The 14,633-nt window shown below is 37.1% G+C and overlaps 1 protein-coding gene across 1 annotated transcript; it reads right to left on the minus strand.

Moving 5' to 3' along the window:
* Window positions 1-689: 689 nt before the first annotated feature.
* On the minus strand, window positions 690-13,486 carry CCDC195 (coiled-coil domain containing 195). The gene is made up of 3 exons (XM_059054894.1): window positions 13,225-13,486; window positions 8,179-8,425; window positions 690-813 (listed from the first exon to the last, which is right to left on the minus strand). The coding sequence occupies exons 1-3, from the start codon at window positions 13,484-13,486 to the stop codon at window positions 690-692; spliced, it is 633 nt and encodes a 210-aa protein (XP_058910877.1).
* Window positions 13,487-14,633: the final 1,147 nt, after the last annotated feature.

Raw genomic sequence — 14,633 nt, forward strand, 5'->3', positions numbered from 1 at the left:
TGCTGTAAACCTGGAGGAGGAGATGGTCTCTTGACTAGAAGTTCAGGATTTGAGGGAGTTCTGCGGTTTTCAGCCCCTAAGCAATTATCGTTTGAACCTTTTTCTCTCTCCTTCCAACCAGGAGGAGTGTCTTTGCCATTAGCCAGCCCACAGTTACTCTGAGCCCACAATACACGCTGTGGGAGTTTGCTGTGTTTGTGTCTACAAGCCAGGAACACAGGATATTAAAAGACCAAGTGAGCTTGTGTCAGTGAAATATCAACATACAAATTAACTGTAAGGATAATCACTGTGGCTTCTATGTTATAATCAGAAATAGAACTTTTTTTTAACCTAGATTTGTTATAGTTTCAACTGGAGAATGACACATAATGGGAACAGCAGCATTTCCTGATAGCATAGCACAGATACGAAACACTTAGCATGCAATTTAATTTAATTACAGTTAATTGCTCACATACTGCATAGAGAGACTTCCACTGTGCACTCATCACAACAACATAAAGTAATGGCTTCCATTTCTTGGCCAAGTCCACTGACAACTCTATTGACCCAACGCCAAATATTTGTGTATCTTACTGAGCGTCTTGCCAGAGGTCTTTGCAGGGGAAGACGCTGACCCAGCCAGGCCTCGGTGTTCCCACATGTTGGAAATCATCTGTTTCTTAAATTTCACTACCTTACATATACTATTCGGTAATGGTACTTAGCTGGTTTGTGGTCTGATTTGGTGAGTATTTCAAAGAACTTGAGTTTTTGGAATATGAAGACATGTTCATGGGTAACAGGAAACTGACTGTCTTTATCTTGCCCCTAGAGAACACAGAATAGGGAAAGAGAAATAAAACTTTTTAGTGAGGCTTTATGCGAAAACACTTACTAGTTCTACAAAACATTTACTATTTTTGCAAGTCACCAAATATTGCTTGAAGTGTTAAAGGTTCACCTTAAATATATCATAATTTTTTTTGTTTAGTTGTTCAATAATAATGCATGAAAAAATATTGGAATTGGCCTTTGGCTTAAACCCATGAATAGCGCTGATAAAACTAAAATTTAAAATTTTTGAGGCAAGGTCTGTATGTCTGAGGATTATTAGCTTGGCATTTAAAGTCGGAGAATATCATGTTCTCTCAGGCAAACGGTCCTGCACACCAAAACTCGTCAGTTGAAATGAAGAAGAAATTTGAGGGAATTATTTTATAATCCCAATCAATCTGCAGTTTGGAGTTTGAATTAATGGCATATCCATCACACCTGAACAATTAGGGGAGAGAGAAGTGACAGCAATGACCCAGTGTTACCTGAGGGATTAAATCTTTTCATTTTGCCCACTTCTCCTTTCCCCTTGAACAGTGTTATATATAATTTTGACATAAACCAGGATCAAGTTCTCCCAGGAATAAGTCTAAAGAACAGTGTTTAAAATTATTGCCTTTTCTCTAGTTTTGATCTCTCTCTCTCTTTAATTAGATAAGGCCATAATTTCACTGAATGGCATTTAGTGGCCCGTATCTAGGGGAACACATCTGCGCCTTCCCTTGGAAGTGGGACCAGTACAGTAGTTCTATATGGGATCAATAAAATAATAACTGCTCTGCCACTTAACAAGCCTTCACTCGACTATCCCATTTATTCTTCACAAAAACTATGAGGTAACTGCTATTATGATTCTCTTTTTACAAAAGAATAAACTCTGGCACAGCTCAGACTAATAGCTTGTCCAAGACCATGCTGTTTGCAAATGATGGAGTTGGAACTTTAGCCATCTGATTCCAGAGGCTGTCTTCTTGACCACTTTGCTTAGGAAAAGAAGACAATGTATTTATTTTAATGTGTCTGTTTTATCCTATCAGTAAACTATCATTTCTAAGTTTAGTTGTCTATATGGACCCTTTTCCCTAATCTTTTCAACAGCCTGAGGTTATTTTTTCTTTTTTTCTTGAATGCAGGAGGAAAAGAGTGGGTTTCTATGTCAAAATTAGGGAAAAAATAATCCAGTCTCTAGTTTCTGGAGATCATTGGTTCTTAGAAATATTGACATTGGCATTATTCCGTAAAATACTTTCTTGGTACAATAATAGAAAAGTTCATGAGCAAATTAGGTACAATGTCTCACTGATTTGAAAGCTAGTTCAAACAATTTGGTTCTTGATAAATCTTTGTAAGATTCTTTGAAAGCTATTAGAAAGGAAATGAATTTACCCAAAAATTAGAGGAATAATGTAATGAGTTGTTGTTACTTTACTAGTTAATCCCTGATAAAGTAAAAGACAAATAAAAAAGTACTACAAAAAAAAGCTTAATTCCTATTCAATAGTTCTCTGTATCTATTGGGTTTCATGCCAGCCCAGCTGTTGATTTTAAGCCGTTACTGACTTTCTTGCTTTAACACAATTCTACAATTGGCTCAATCTTTCAAATTAAAGTAGATTCCAAATTAGAAATGGATTGTGTTCTAATAGTTTATTCATTGGCAGCTTGGAAGTTGGAAAACATTTTGCTTCAGAAAAATAATACATTATAAACATTGGCTAGGTCCCCAAACTACCATTGAAAATAATATAAATTGAAATGGGAAAATTAATACTGCTATATTTCCCAGTTTAGCATTGTAGGTCTGTAAGCCTGTAATGGTTTAAGTGCAAAAACTAAAGCATTATAATACAGGCACTGTACAATTATAAACTATGTAAACACAAGCCTGGAAAGATATCCATTAAAATCTCAATGGTTGTTTTTCAGGTAGTGGGATTATGGAAGATTTTCCTTTTTATACTTTTTCCTTTGTATATCACATTAATATTTTATAATTAGCAATTTAAAAAATAATGAACATTTAGTGCTTTTATATAACTGTATATTATATATACATAATTTTATTTAGACAAAGGGTACATCTCTGCCTTTCTTCCCTCCTCCCTCTTTGAAAACACATGGCCATTGGAACACAATGGTTGGGTGTACACTTCTTGTTTCCATATCCCACATCTGCTCTGTTAACAAATCTTGTTGGCTCCACCTTCACATGTTTAGAAACCACATCCAGTTATTGCCGTTGGCCAAGAAATAATCATTTCTTTTTAAATTATTTTTTTAGCCTTAAACATGGTTCCCTGCTTTCTGTTTTTGTTTTTGCTTTTTGTTTTTCTATAGTCTTTTCAAAACAGAGCTCTCTCTCTCTCTCTCTCTCTCTCTCTATATATATATATATATATATATATATATATATATATATATGTACACACACACACACACATATATATATATAAATGAAAAGAGTATATTATGCATCCCAATTCACTTAGAAAAACTTCAGAATCATTGGAAAGGAGTGGAGGACCACCCTTAGCTCTCTGCCTTCTCTCTCTCTGTCTTACTTCTTCCCTTTACTGCACTCAGTGCCAGCCACCTTGCGCTTCTTCAAACATCAGTCATGGGCCCACCCAGGCCTCTGGCATTTGCTGTTCTCAATGCCTGGAGAGTGCCCCTGCCTACCCACCCCAATCCCCTGCTCATATCCCCAGAACTCTCTCTCTCCCTTCTTTATTCAAATAGTGAGGTATCTTCTGGCTACGATACAAAAAATTTCAACAATGCTTGCTCTTCAAACCCTTCATTTTTCCTTTGATTGGTTTACTTTTCTCACCATCTAACATAATATATACTTCCTGTATTTTCATATTTATTGATCATTATGTTACAAAGGAAAAAGCTCCACAATGGCAGAGATTTTTGACAATATTTTTCCTGCTGTATCTTCAGCGCCTAGAATCCAGCACGTAGTACACCCTTAAGATGTATTTGCTGAATGAATGAATGTGGGTAATGAAAGCATAAAAAACAGACCGAAAGGATAGAAAAATAACTCATGGTTAACACTTGCCGCTCAGGAGTACCGGAGAAGAGAGATATAGGCCTTTTCTCTTTATTAGCAACATTTTTTCTTTTATATATAAAAATACCTGGGTAAAATATCATAAAATGTTTGCAGATGAATACATTGATATTTGTAATATTAGTTTCTGAATGTATTTTGAAAATTTTCATAAAGACATATTTTACTAGCTTTCCAATAATTAATGGTAAAGCACATATTCCTAGCATTCCATGGAAGGACTTTAATGATGGATCCTGCTAACTTCTCCATTCTCACTGATTTCCCTACTTTTAGTTTTCTCCGTAGTCAAGATTTCTTCTATCTTCTTGTCTTTTTAACTCTACAGGGATGACCTTTCCATTTTTCTTTGCTTGTCCTTCCTGACCCAGGTTCCTCTCTCTGCTCCTATAATAGAACTTTCTACAAATGAAACACAGTTTTCATCCTGCCTTGTAAAATTCAAATAAAACTAGCTCAACCTTTGTACCCTACATCCAGTGGGAAGTCCAGTGCTCTTTCCAATATTTATGAGAATTCTTGTAGGCCTATTAATTATTTATAATATATTAATTATAGTTACCCTTTGATTTGATTTCCTGCCATTGGTGAATTAGATAACTCATTCTCTCAACGACTATATTTGTTCCATTTTCTCTTCCCCAGATAAGTTAATCATGAAACCAGGTCCCTATTTCTTGATTTTCCTCCTTCTCCTCAGAGGAGACAAATGTGTATACACCCTTTTTTTAAACATCTTTATGGGAGTATAATTGTTTTACAATGGTGTGGTAGTTTCTGCTGTATAACAAAATGAATCAGCTATACATATACATATATCCCCATATCCTCTCCCTCTTGCGTCTCCCTCCCACCATCCCTATCCCACCCCTCTAGGTGGATACAAAGCACTGAACTGATCTCCCTGTGCTATGCGGCTGCTTCCCACTAGCTATCTTTCTTTTTTTTTTTTTTTACTTTATATTGGAGTATAGCCAATTAACAATGTTGTGATAGTTTCAGGTGCACAGCAAAGCAACTCTAGCTATCTATTTTACGTTTGGTAGTGTAAATATGTCCATGCCACCCTTTCACCTCAGTCTATCCTGTTCCATTGATCTATATTTCTATTTTTGTGCCAGTACCATACTGTCTTGATTACTGTAGCTTTATAGTATAGTGTGAAGTCCAGGAGCTTGAGGCCTCCAGCTCCGTTTTTCTTTCTCAAGATTGCTTTGGCTATTCGGGGTCTTTTGTGTTTCCATACAAATTGTGAAACTTTTTGCTCTAGTTCTGTGAAAAATGCCAGTGGTAGTTTGATAGGAATTGCATTGAATGTGTAGATTGCTTTGTGTACTATAGTCGTTTTCACAATGTTGATTCTTACAATCCAAGAACATGGTATATCTCTCCATCTGTTTGTATCATCTTTAATTTCTTTCATCAGTGTCTTAAAGTTTTCTGAGTATAGGTCTTTTGTCTCCTTACGTAGGATTTTTCCTAGGTGTTTTATTCTTTTTGTTGCAATGGTAAATGGGAGTATTTCCTTAATTTCTCTTTCAGATTTTCATCATTAGTGTATAGGAATGCAAGAGATTTCTGTGCATTAATTTTGTATCCTGCTACTTTACCAAATTCATTGATTAGCTCTAGTAGTTTTCTGGTAGCATCTTTAGGATTCTATATGTATAGTATCATGTCATCTGCAAACAGTGACAGCTTTACTTCTTCTTTTCCTATTTGGATTCCTTTTATTTCTTTTTCTTCTCTGATGGCTGTGGGTAAAACTTTCCAAACTATGTTGAATAATAGTGGTGAGAGGGGGCACCTTGTCTTGTTTCTGATCTTAGTGGAAATGGTTTCAGTTTTTCACCATTGAGAATGATGTTGGCTGTGGTTTGTCATATATGGTCTTTATTATTTTGAGGCAAGTTCCCTCTATGCCTACTTTCTGGAGGGTTTTTATCATAAATGGGTGTTGAATTTTTTTGGAAGCTTTTTCTGCATCTACTGAGATGATCATATAGTTTTTCTCCTTCAATTTGTTAATATGGTGTATCACATTGATTGATTTGCATATATTGAGGAATCCTTGAATTCCTGGGATAAACCCCGGTTGATAATGGTGTATGATCCTTTTAATTTGCTGTTGGATTCTGTTTGCTAGTATTTTGTTGAGCACTTTTGCATCTATGTTCATCAGTGTTATTGGCCTGTATTTTTCTTTCTTTGTGGCATCTTTGCCTGGTTTTGGTATGGGTGTTGGTGGCCTCACAGAATGAGTTTGGGAGTGTTCCTCCCTCTGCTATATTTTGGAAGAGTTTGAGAAGGATAGGTGTTAGCTCTTCTCTAAATGTTTGATAGAATTCACCTGTGAAGCCATCTGGTCCTGGGCTTTTGTTTGTTGGGATATTTTCAATCACAGTTTAAATTTCAGTGCTTGCGATTGGTCTGTTTATATTTTCTATTTCTTTCTGGAAGGTTGTGTATTTCTAAGAATTTGTCCATTTCTTCCAGGTTGTCCATTTTATTGTCATAGAGTTGCTTGTAGTAATCTCTCATGATCTTTTGTATTTCTGCAGTGTCAGTTGTTACTTCTCCTTTTTCATTTCTAATTCTGTTGATATGAGTCTTCTCCCTTTTTTTCTTGATGAGTCTGGCTAATGGTTTATCAATTTTGTTTATCTTCTCAAAGAATCAGCTTTTAGTTTTATTGATCTTTGCTATTGTTTCCTTCATTTCTTTTTCATTTTTTTCTGCTCTCATCTTTATGATTTCTTTCCTTCTGCTAACTTTGCGGTTTTTTTGTTCTTCTTTCTCTAATTGCTGTAGTTGTAAGGTTAGTTTGTTTGTCTGAGATGTTTCTTGTTTCTTGAGGTAGGATTGTATTGCTATAAACTTCCAACTTAGAACTGCTTTTGCTGCATCCCATAGGTTTTGGGTCATCGTGTTGTCATTGTCATTTGTTTCTAGGTATTTTTTGATTTCCTCTTTGATTTCTTCAGTGATCTCTTAGTTATTAACTAGTGTATTGTTTAGCCTCCATGTGTTTGTAATTTTTACAGATTTTTCCTGTAATTGATGCCTAGTCTCATAGCATTGTGGTCAGTAAAGATACGTGATATGATTTCAATTTTGTTAAATTTACCAAGGCTTGGTTTTTTGACCCAAGATATGATCTATTCTGGAGAATATTCCATGAGCACTTTAAAAGAAAATGTTATGTTGTTTTTGGATAGGATGTCCTATAAATATCAATTAAGTCCATCTTGTTTAATGTATCATTTAAAGGTTGTGTTTCCTTGTTTATTTTTATTTTTGATGATCTGCCCATTGGTGAAAGTGGGGTGTTAAAGTCCCCTACTATGATTGTGTGACTGTCAATTTTCCCTTTTATGTCTGTTAGCATTTGCCTTATATATTGATGTGCTCCTATGTTGGGTGCATAACTTAAAAGCTTTTCCAACAGAAAAGGAAAACATAAACAAGATGTGTATATACTTTTGATAGTCAGGGTGTAGCTGGGAATTGGGAGGTAGAAATGCAGATTGTGGGGGAGGGGAAGTGATGCTGTAACACAGTAGTGCTTGACAGTGACAATCCTGTTCCAAAAGAGCCCTTGGCTTTACCCAGTACAAGGGCCACTGGCCAACTTTCCTCTTAAAGATTCCCAGCCTACTTCTCAAATACTTTCTCAGTCCCTCCCATTTGCAGCCTGCTCATAACTCCTTAAATATCAATTCATGTATTTTGCAGAACTGGTCAGTTTCCTCTTTGTCTCTTGGCCTGTTTGGCTGATGCCAAAAGGGTCCTGTCTTATACTCACATAAGCCCAGGAAGGTGCCTTCCTCCACAAGAACAGTTCTTTCTCAGAGAGGAATTCTCTGTTCAGCTCCTAATGTAACTGTGCCTTGTCCCTGAGACACTCTTTATTGCAGTGGTCAGTTTACTTGTGCATCTTTGTCACTAAATGAAAATTTTGAACATAATGTTTTGCTTTTGTAAGATATTCGATCCCCAGCGACCAGCTCAGAGTATGATAATTAATGCTTGATTAGTAAGTGAAGACTGATCGTTCTCCACTTATTAGAGGCATCTATTAGAGGGTACCATTTGATCTCACATAAATTTGTTTCTTTTGGTTCTCAAAACAGACATAAGTATGATGGACGTTATCTTGGCCTAATAACCTACTTGGTTTTATTACTTCCACTAGATAAGACCTAGCTTATCCAGGAGAATGTCTCAGTAGCCATCACAGCATTCAACTATAAACTACCTTGAGGCAGATTGTACATTACCTGCAACCAAAACCATGCTTGGGAAAGGCTCTTTGGCTGGAACCATTGCTAGTAAAAGAATCTGCGGCAAACACCTTTTCTTCGTTGTCTTGCTTCTTAATTGAAGAACATGTCAGTGATTTGGCTGTTCTTTGAGCTTCTAGAATACCACGATTTGGATGTTTTTCCCCATCTTTCCAAGGATCATTTTCAGCTAACAAATGAGTTGGTGAGGAAATGGAATAGCGTCTAACAATCATGACATTGCCTGTACAGGAGACACAAAATTCAAGTTTAAAAATTCTACTTTTTTTTTTTTTTTTTTTTTGCGGTACGCAGGCCTCTCCACTGCTGTGGCCTCTCCCGTTGCAGAGCACAGGCTCTGGACGTGCAGGCTTAGCGGCCATGGCTCACGGGCCCAGCCACTCTGCGGCATGTGGGATCCTCCCAGACCGGGGCACAAACCCGTGCCCCCTGCATCGGCAGGCGGACTCTCAACCACTGCGCCATCAGGGAAGCCCTAAAAATTCTACTTTTAATGACATCCACAGATGGAAGATTGTGTTGGTAGTAAATATTTCATTGAAACTAACTAACCAAAGCTGTTGTTTTTAGATTAATTTTTTTTTGCATAAAAGACATTCATTCATTGATTTATTTTGCAAATTATTGAGTGCCAACCATGAGCCAGGTGTTTTTTTAAGAGATGGGGTGTGGGAGTGAACAACACAGAATTCTTGCCTGCATAAAATTCTCGCGTGGCTGACAGATGATAAACAAACATTATATGATTAAATTCAGATAGTGATAGGTTCTAGGAAGACAAATCAAGCTGATGAGGGGTGGAGGATAGAGGCAGATGAGGGAGGGGGTCTGGAGGCTATTTAAATAGTGTGGTCAGAGAAGACCTTCCTGAGAACATAGAATATGAACAGAGAGCTGGACATATAGAGATAATAAAACACGATTTTAAAATGCAAAGAACATGAATTTCTAGACATGCAGTTCTGGAAGTTCTCCTCATTCTAGAAGAATGTGCTCATCCACATCCCCTCATCACTTGAATAGCCACAATAATTGAACTGGCTGCTCTCAAATGTCCTGAAATGTGTGTGTTGGCTTTAGTTAGGACAGTTGTTATGAGGATGCCTGTCGAATGAGAGATGAAAGCAAGCCAGACACATGGAAAGAAGTAAAGATGCCTTGGGACTTCCCTGGTGGTCCAGTGGTTAAAAGACTCCGCCCTTCCACTGTAGGGGGCGTGGGTTCCATCCCTGGTTGGGGAATTGAGATCCTGCATGCTGCAAGGCACGGCCAAAAAATAAAAGAAAAATAAAAAAGAAGTAGTAAAGATGTCTTCTGTGGGAAACAGGAGTTCTCCTGAGAGATGGAGAGATTTATGGCTTTAGTTCCTGAGGGCTTCCAACCCAATTTCTGTCCATAAGGGTCTGCTAATAAACTCTTTCCTTGAGGTAAATCCTATCTCCATTCCTTGTAATGAAAGCACCTTGAATAAAAGAGCTTTATTTTAGGGAGTCTTGGTTTGTCTGCGTCTCACTTCTAACACTGTGCTAACTGACCTGGGGCCTGTCATTCAACCTCTACTTAGACATCTAGCTCTTTCCCCTGGGGTTAATGACACTGACATCTAGGGTTGGTTTCCATTTTCTGGAGCACTTAATGAATGTTTGTTGAATCTTTATTCTTTCTCATCATAGCTTTGCCATTAACTAGCGTGAAAGTATAAGAAAGTGCAGCATCGTGTTTAGGTTTTCAGAGGGCTGGAAGCACAATTTTCTCTTTTTTAAGTTTGTGGCCCGTGTCTGCAGAACACAGACAGCAAATTATATAGCCATTACAGAAAGTGGAGGCTGCCCTGGCTTTTCATAGTTTGGAAGAGCAGAAGATCGTATTTTAAGCAAGAGTTTGTGGGGGAGTTTAAGTTCAAATCTAATTAACTGCAAATACTATTCATAAATTATCTTTGAACACTTCCTTTGGCCATGATATATCACTTTTATAATTATCTAAAAACAGGTTTATGACTATTGACAAACATAAAAGTTTCTGTTTAAGAGGATTATAAAACAATATCTTTATACCAAATGGTAGAAAAGTCCAACAGAGGAAATTATATTTATAATAGCAAAGTTTATTGTTTAGGACCTATACTCCAGCTTGACTGATCAGCATATAGGCTTTTGGTTTATGTCCCTGGATCACAAATAATCTGTATCCTTTAGTTACTTATCAATAAAAGGGAAAGAATATTCCACAGAGCATCACAGGGTCATTAGCACCAATTCAAAGATTGCTTTCAAATGCACTTTATTTGCCAGCAAAGGGTATGAGCCGATTGAAGGGAATGCTGGAGTTTCCCTGTAAAGAATTGCTTCTTGCATCTTCTTTGTAGCAAATTATCTCTTCTCTAAAAGAGCCTAGGTGAGATTGCAAAGGGCAGGAGGGGTGAGGGCAACATCCCTGTAATGGACAGGTTGGATTTCATAACTACCAAATGCTGGCGCACTCTTACATATGTTTCCAGGAGAATTTAGTCTCAAGTGATCGCTTCCAGATCCACCTTAATGATTCCTTCTTAAAGTGAGACACACTTCTGATGTCATATTCTTCTCAAAGAATAGGTTTATATTATTTTGTTTTCAAGAGGATCAGACAAGCTGCTTAACCTCTCTGGGTCTTGTAGCCTCAACAGTAAAAAAAGGAGATGAGCTCTAAATCTCCTCCCTAGCAGCACATTTCTATCATTCAGTTGCAAGTATGAATTTTGATTGATATCAGCAATATCTTACTGACTGCTAATAAAAAACTTAAACTCAAGTCAAATAATATTTTTCTGACCTATCCAATGATATGAAGACAACTGCTACCAAGTAACTCATGCTGAGTCTTACTTGTGCTACCTCATTTAATCATCTCAGCAGCCCTATGAGATAGATTCTATCACTTTCTCCATTTTACAGATGAGGAGAGTCATCATAAAACATGTCACATTCATAGAATCATAGAATTTTACAGTTGGAATAGGCCTTGGAAGGCATCTAACCCATTCATTTTTACTTGATAAGTATCAAGTAAAAGACTCAGGAAGATCAGGAATTTAATGTGAGCTACCCAGCACTGACCAACTATTAGAAAACTGGGACTGCAACCCAGGTGTCTTCATGCTCAGGCCAATGTTCCTTCTACTTATATCACTTTCATAATAGAACATCACATGTAAGACACACATGCATGTCACTTAAATTAACTCAACCGGGCTTCTAAGCACAAATTTAAATCATATTTCCTTCTTCGTTTTATTGGTGCAACTGGCAAGAGTTCCCCAAATGTCACCAAATGTTTTTCACTAGTCCTTTTCCAACTTAATGCTTCTATTCTTATTGGAGGTCACCATTCAGTTGCTGAAAATGTATATTAGCAGTTGTGTATTTAGCTCTTAATAATATTCAAACATCCTTTAAATTTGTTGGCATTCAGGCCCTGAATTCAGCGTTTAAAACTGTTCTTTAACCAGTTTAATGCTTGTTTTAGAATAGCACTAGGTATACTGAGGCCCAAATTACTTTTGCATTAGGATAAGCGTCATGAAAAATAGATCTGAAGGAGTTGTTTACCTTTGGAGTAAGGCAGCTGTTTTCAATTGGGAGAAATGTTGTCTTCCAGGTGACATTTGGAATGTCTGAAGACATTTTTGATGGTCATGACTGAAGGGGGTGAGGCAGGTACTACTAGTGTTTAGAAGGAAAAACTACTAAACATCCTACAATGTCCAAGACAAACTGCTATAAATACAGAGTTATTCAGTCCAAATGTCAAGAATTCAGAGGTGGAGGAAGCCTGAAGAAGGATATACTACACATGTCCATATCTTTTTTTTTTTTTTTTTCCACCAGGAGAAGGTCTAACTTCCTTATAGGTTACTCCTTCAGTTTTACTAAATAACCAACAGACAGAATAACTCAGATCCAGAGTTGTTCTTGACAACAAGGGAAAAGACCATGACTGGAATCTGTTCCCAGCTTTGAAATACGGGGACCCACACTAGAAATAGACCTCTTTAACAGAAAAAACCAGCTGGAAATAGAACATGCCCCATTGCCAAGCTGTTCAGCACCTCTAAATGGCATTGCCTGAATCTTTTGACAGAGGATATTAAGTGCTTTGAGTATTTAATTATGTATATCAATTTTATTTGAATATACTGTATGTAAGCAAGCACTCATTTAAATGTAGAATGTAGTTTTTCACTCTTCTGATTTCTGACTTAATGTATAGTCATCACAGTCAAAATTCTTTCCCATAAAAGGTGAGAGGTTTGATTCTTTTCGAATATATCATTGTCTTTTATTCTTGAAGTCTTCAACCTGTATAGTAAGTTGAATTATGTACAACATATGTTCATAAAGGACAGTAAAAATTTTGTAAAATATGGATAAGAGATAATACCTACCATTTGTTGAGTGTTTGCCAGGTGCTATACTAAGCACTTAGTTTATCATTAAAGTCAATCCTCACAACCATGTGAGGTAGGCACTATAACACTTCCAAATGAACAAAAAAAGGGTTAAAGATTTCTCAGAGCTAGCTGTAAACCAAGTGGCTAACTGGTGTCAGATCACTGGCAACCGTATTTGTCTGATTCTAATATCCATATACTTAACTATTATGCAATACTGTTCTAGGTTAATAAGTGAACACACCATTTGACATGTACCCGTTTGGTGTTCCATTATGGAGCATTTAAATCCTTGAAGTCAAGAAAGGCAAAAAAGCATTACTTTCAATATGACTGATTTCCACAAATCTGTCATCCTTATCTTTCCAGGACTATCTGAAGATAGTTTCAATGTTGTTAAAATATGTTGCTTGAAGATGCTAAAGAAATTTTTCCCTAGAGATTCAAAGCTAATCTACCAGGAGGAAAAGGATGGAACTCACCACTGTAATACCAAATTACGCAGTTATGTGAGAGGCACAGTAAACCTACTGTTTAGGAGATATTTGCAAAGGTGGGCACAGCCCAAAAGAGCTATGGACATACGGTACCTCGGTGTTCCCTCACAGCTGGGGCCGTACCAGTGGAAACACCACCATGAAGGGCTACTGGAGATTGTCCAGGCACTTCTGCAGATTTACCGAGGTCTGTGACTTCCTCTTCCTTCTCATCTCCTGCTTTTCCCCCCGAGCCTGGGGTTCTCTGACTACTTGAAGTCAGTTGCATCCAGAGGGCTTGATTCTCTTGCTCCAGCTTATTGATCTCTGCCCGCATTTCCTGGATAACTCTCATGAGCTGGATATTTGCTTCCATTGTCTCTTTTCAGGTCGCTCTGGTTTGTTCCTTTAGGGAGACAGATCAACATTTGCTCATGAACCAAATGCACAATCTACTCAGTCGAACAAGTTGATCCCGCCCATAAACCTTCCTGAACAATAGGTGTCACTCTTCTCTACGCCATCTCTCAGCATCTGGGGAGTTAGGCTGTCTAGGGAGGTAAAGGATCTCCATGACTTATTCATTCTGGGTTTTGTTTTTCAGAACAGAGCTTTTCGTTGTATCTTTCATTTCATATCAATCCACAGTTCTAGAATATTGCTTTGTGTCTAAGGAGGACACTCCAGAAATTTCCAGTGAGGAACAGAGTTTCTTGTTTCTGTCATGAACTCACCATCCTACCAGCCACTTAAGTTTTTTTCTCTGTTGCTATTTCTGGGATCAGACGTTTCATAGAATCACCAACTGGCACGAGCCCATCAAAACTGGCACATAAGACTTATTCCTTGTCTTCTCTGTAAAATATATCATAGTTCTGTACTTTTTGGGTAAATTATTAATTTTGACACCTCTTGATTAAGGGTAACTAGCAGAGGAAGTCATATGAATTGCAGTGAGATTATTTAAATGAGATGCTGATAATTATACCTAAATCCCTTAAGATAATTTCAAGCACCATATAATTACTTCTCAGTAGGTTTCTATCTTGTAAGCATTTTTGCTGTTATTTGGTTTCAGAGTGTTTGCTTGGGCAAATACTGCCCAGAGCTATTTTGGGAATGTAAGAAGATACGGGTTAAACATTAATCTTGAATGAGAAGAACACACAATATAGTTAACAGCTTTCATTACCTATTTCCTGAAGAGGTTTCTTTGTTGGGAATGAAAAGTAGGAATCTTAGATAACATATTCTCTATAACCACTCGGAAATTCAATTAATGTTTAAACATGAATGCCTTTTTGCAATAGGGTAAAATTGATCAGATAATTTTTCATGGTACTAGTTTTCCCTGAACATTTGTTCCCTTATGTTTTTATGTATATTGATGTGGGTTTTTTTGCTTATCCTAATAAATAGGATAGGCAGGCTGATTGATCCAAGGCGGTAGGTGAGAGTGATTGGAGAAAGTATTACTCCTTTTTGACTCATACTGAATTATTATATGTATTTAAATTTTATGA

This window comes from Kogia breviceps, chromosome 2, assembly GCF_026419965.1.
Source record: "Kogia breviceps isolate mKogBre1 chromosome 2, mKogBre1 haplotype 1, whole genome shotgun sequence".
In the NCBI taxonomy this organism is placed as follows: Eukaryota; Metazoa; Chordata; class Mammalia; order Artiodactyla; family Physeteridae; genus Kogia; species Kogia breviceps.

Coding starts and splice junctions, on each gene's coding strand:
- CCDC195 (XM_059054894.1), bottom strand. CDS start 13,486: ATGGAAGCAAATATCCAGCTCATGAGAGTTATCCAGGAAATGCGGGCA. Junction 8,426..13,224: donor AGCTGTGAGGGAACACCGAG/GTACCGTATGTC, acceptor TCTCCTGTACAG/GCAATGTCATGATTGTTAGA. Junction 814..8,178: donor AAGCATGGTTTTGGTTGCAG/GTAATGTACAAT, acceptor TGTGTTCTCTAG/GGGCAAGATAAAGACAGTCA.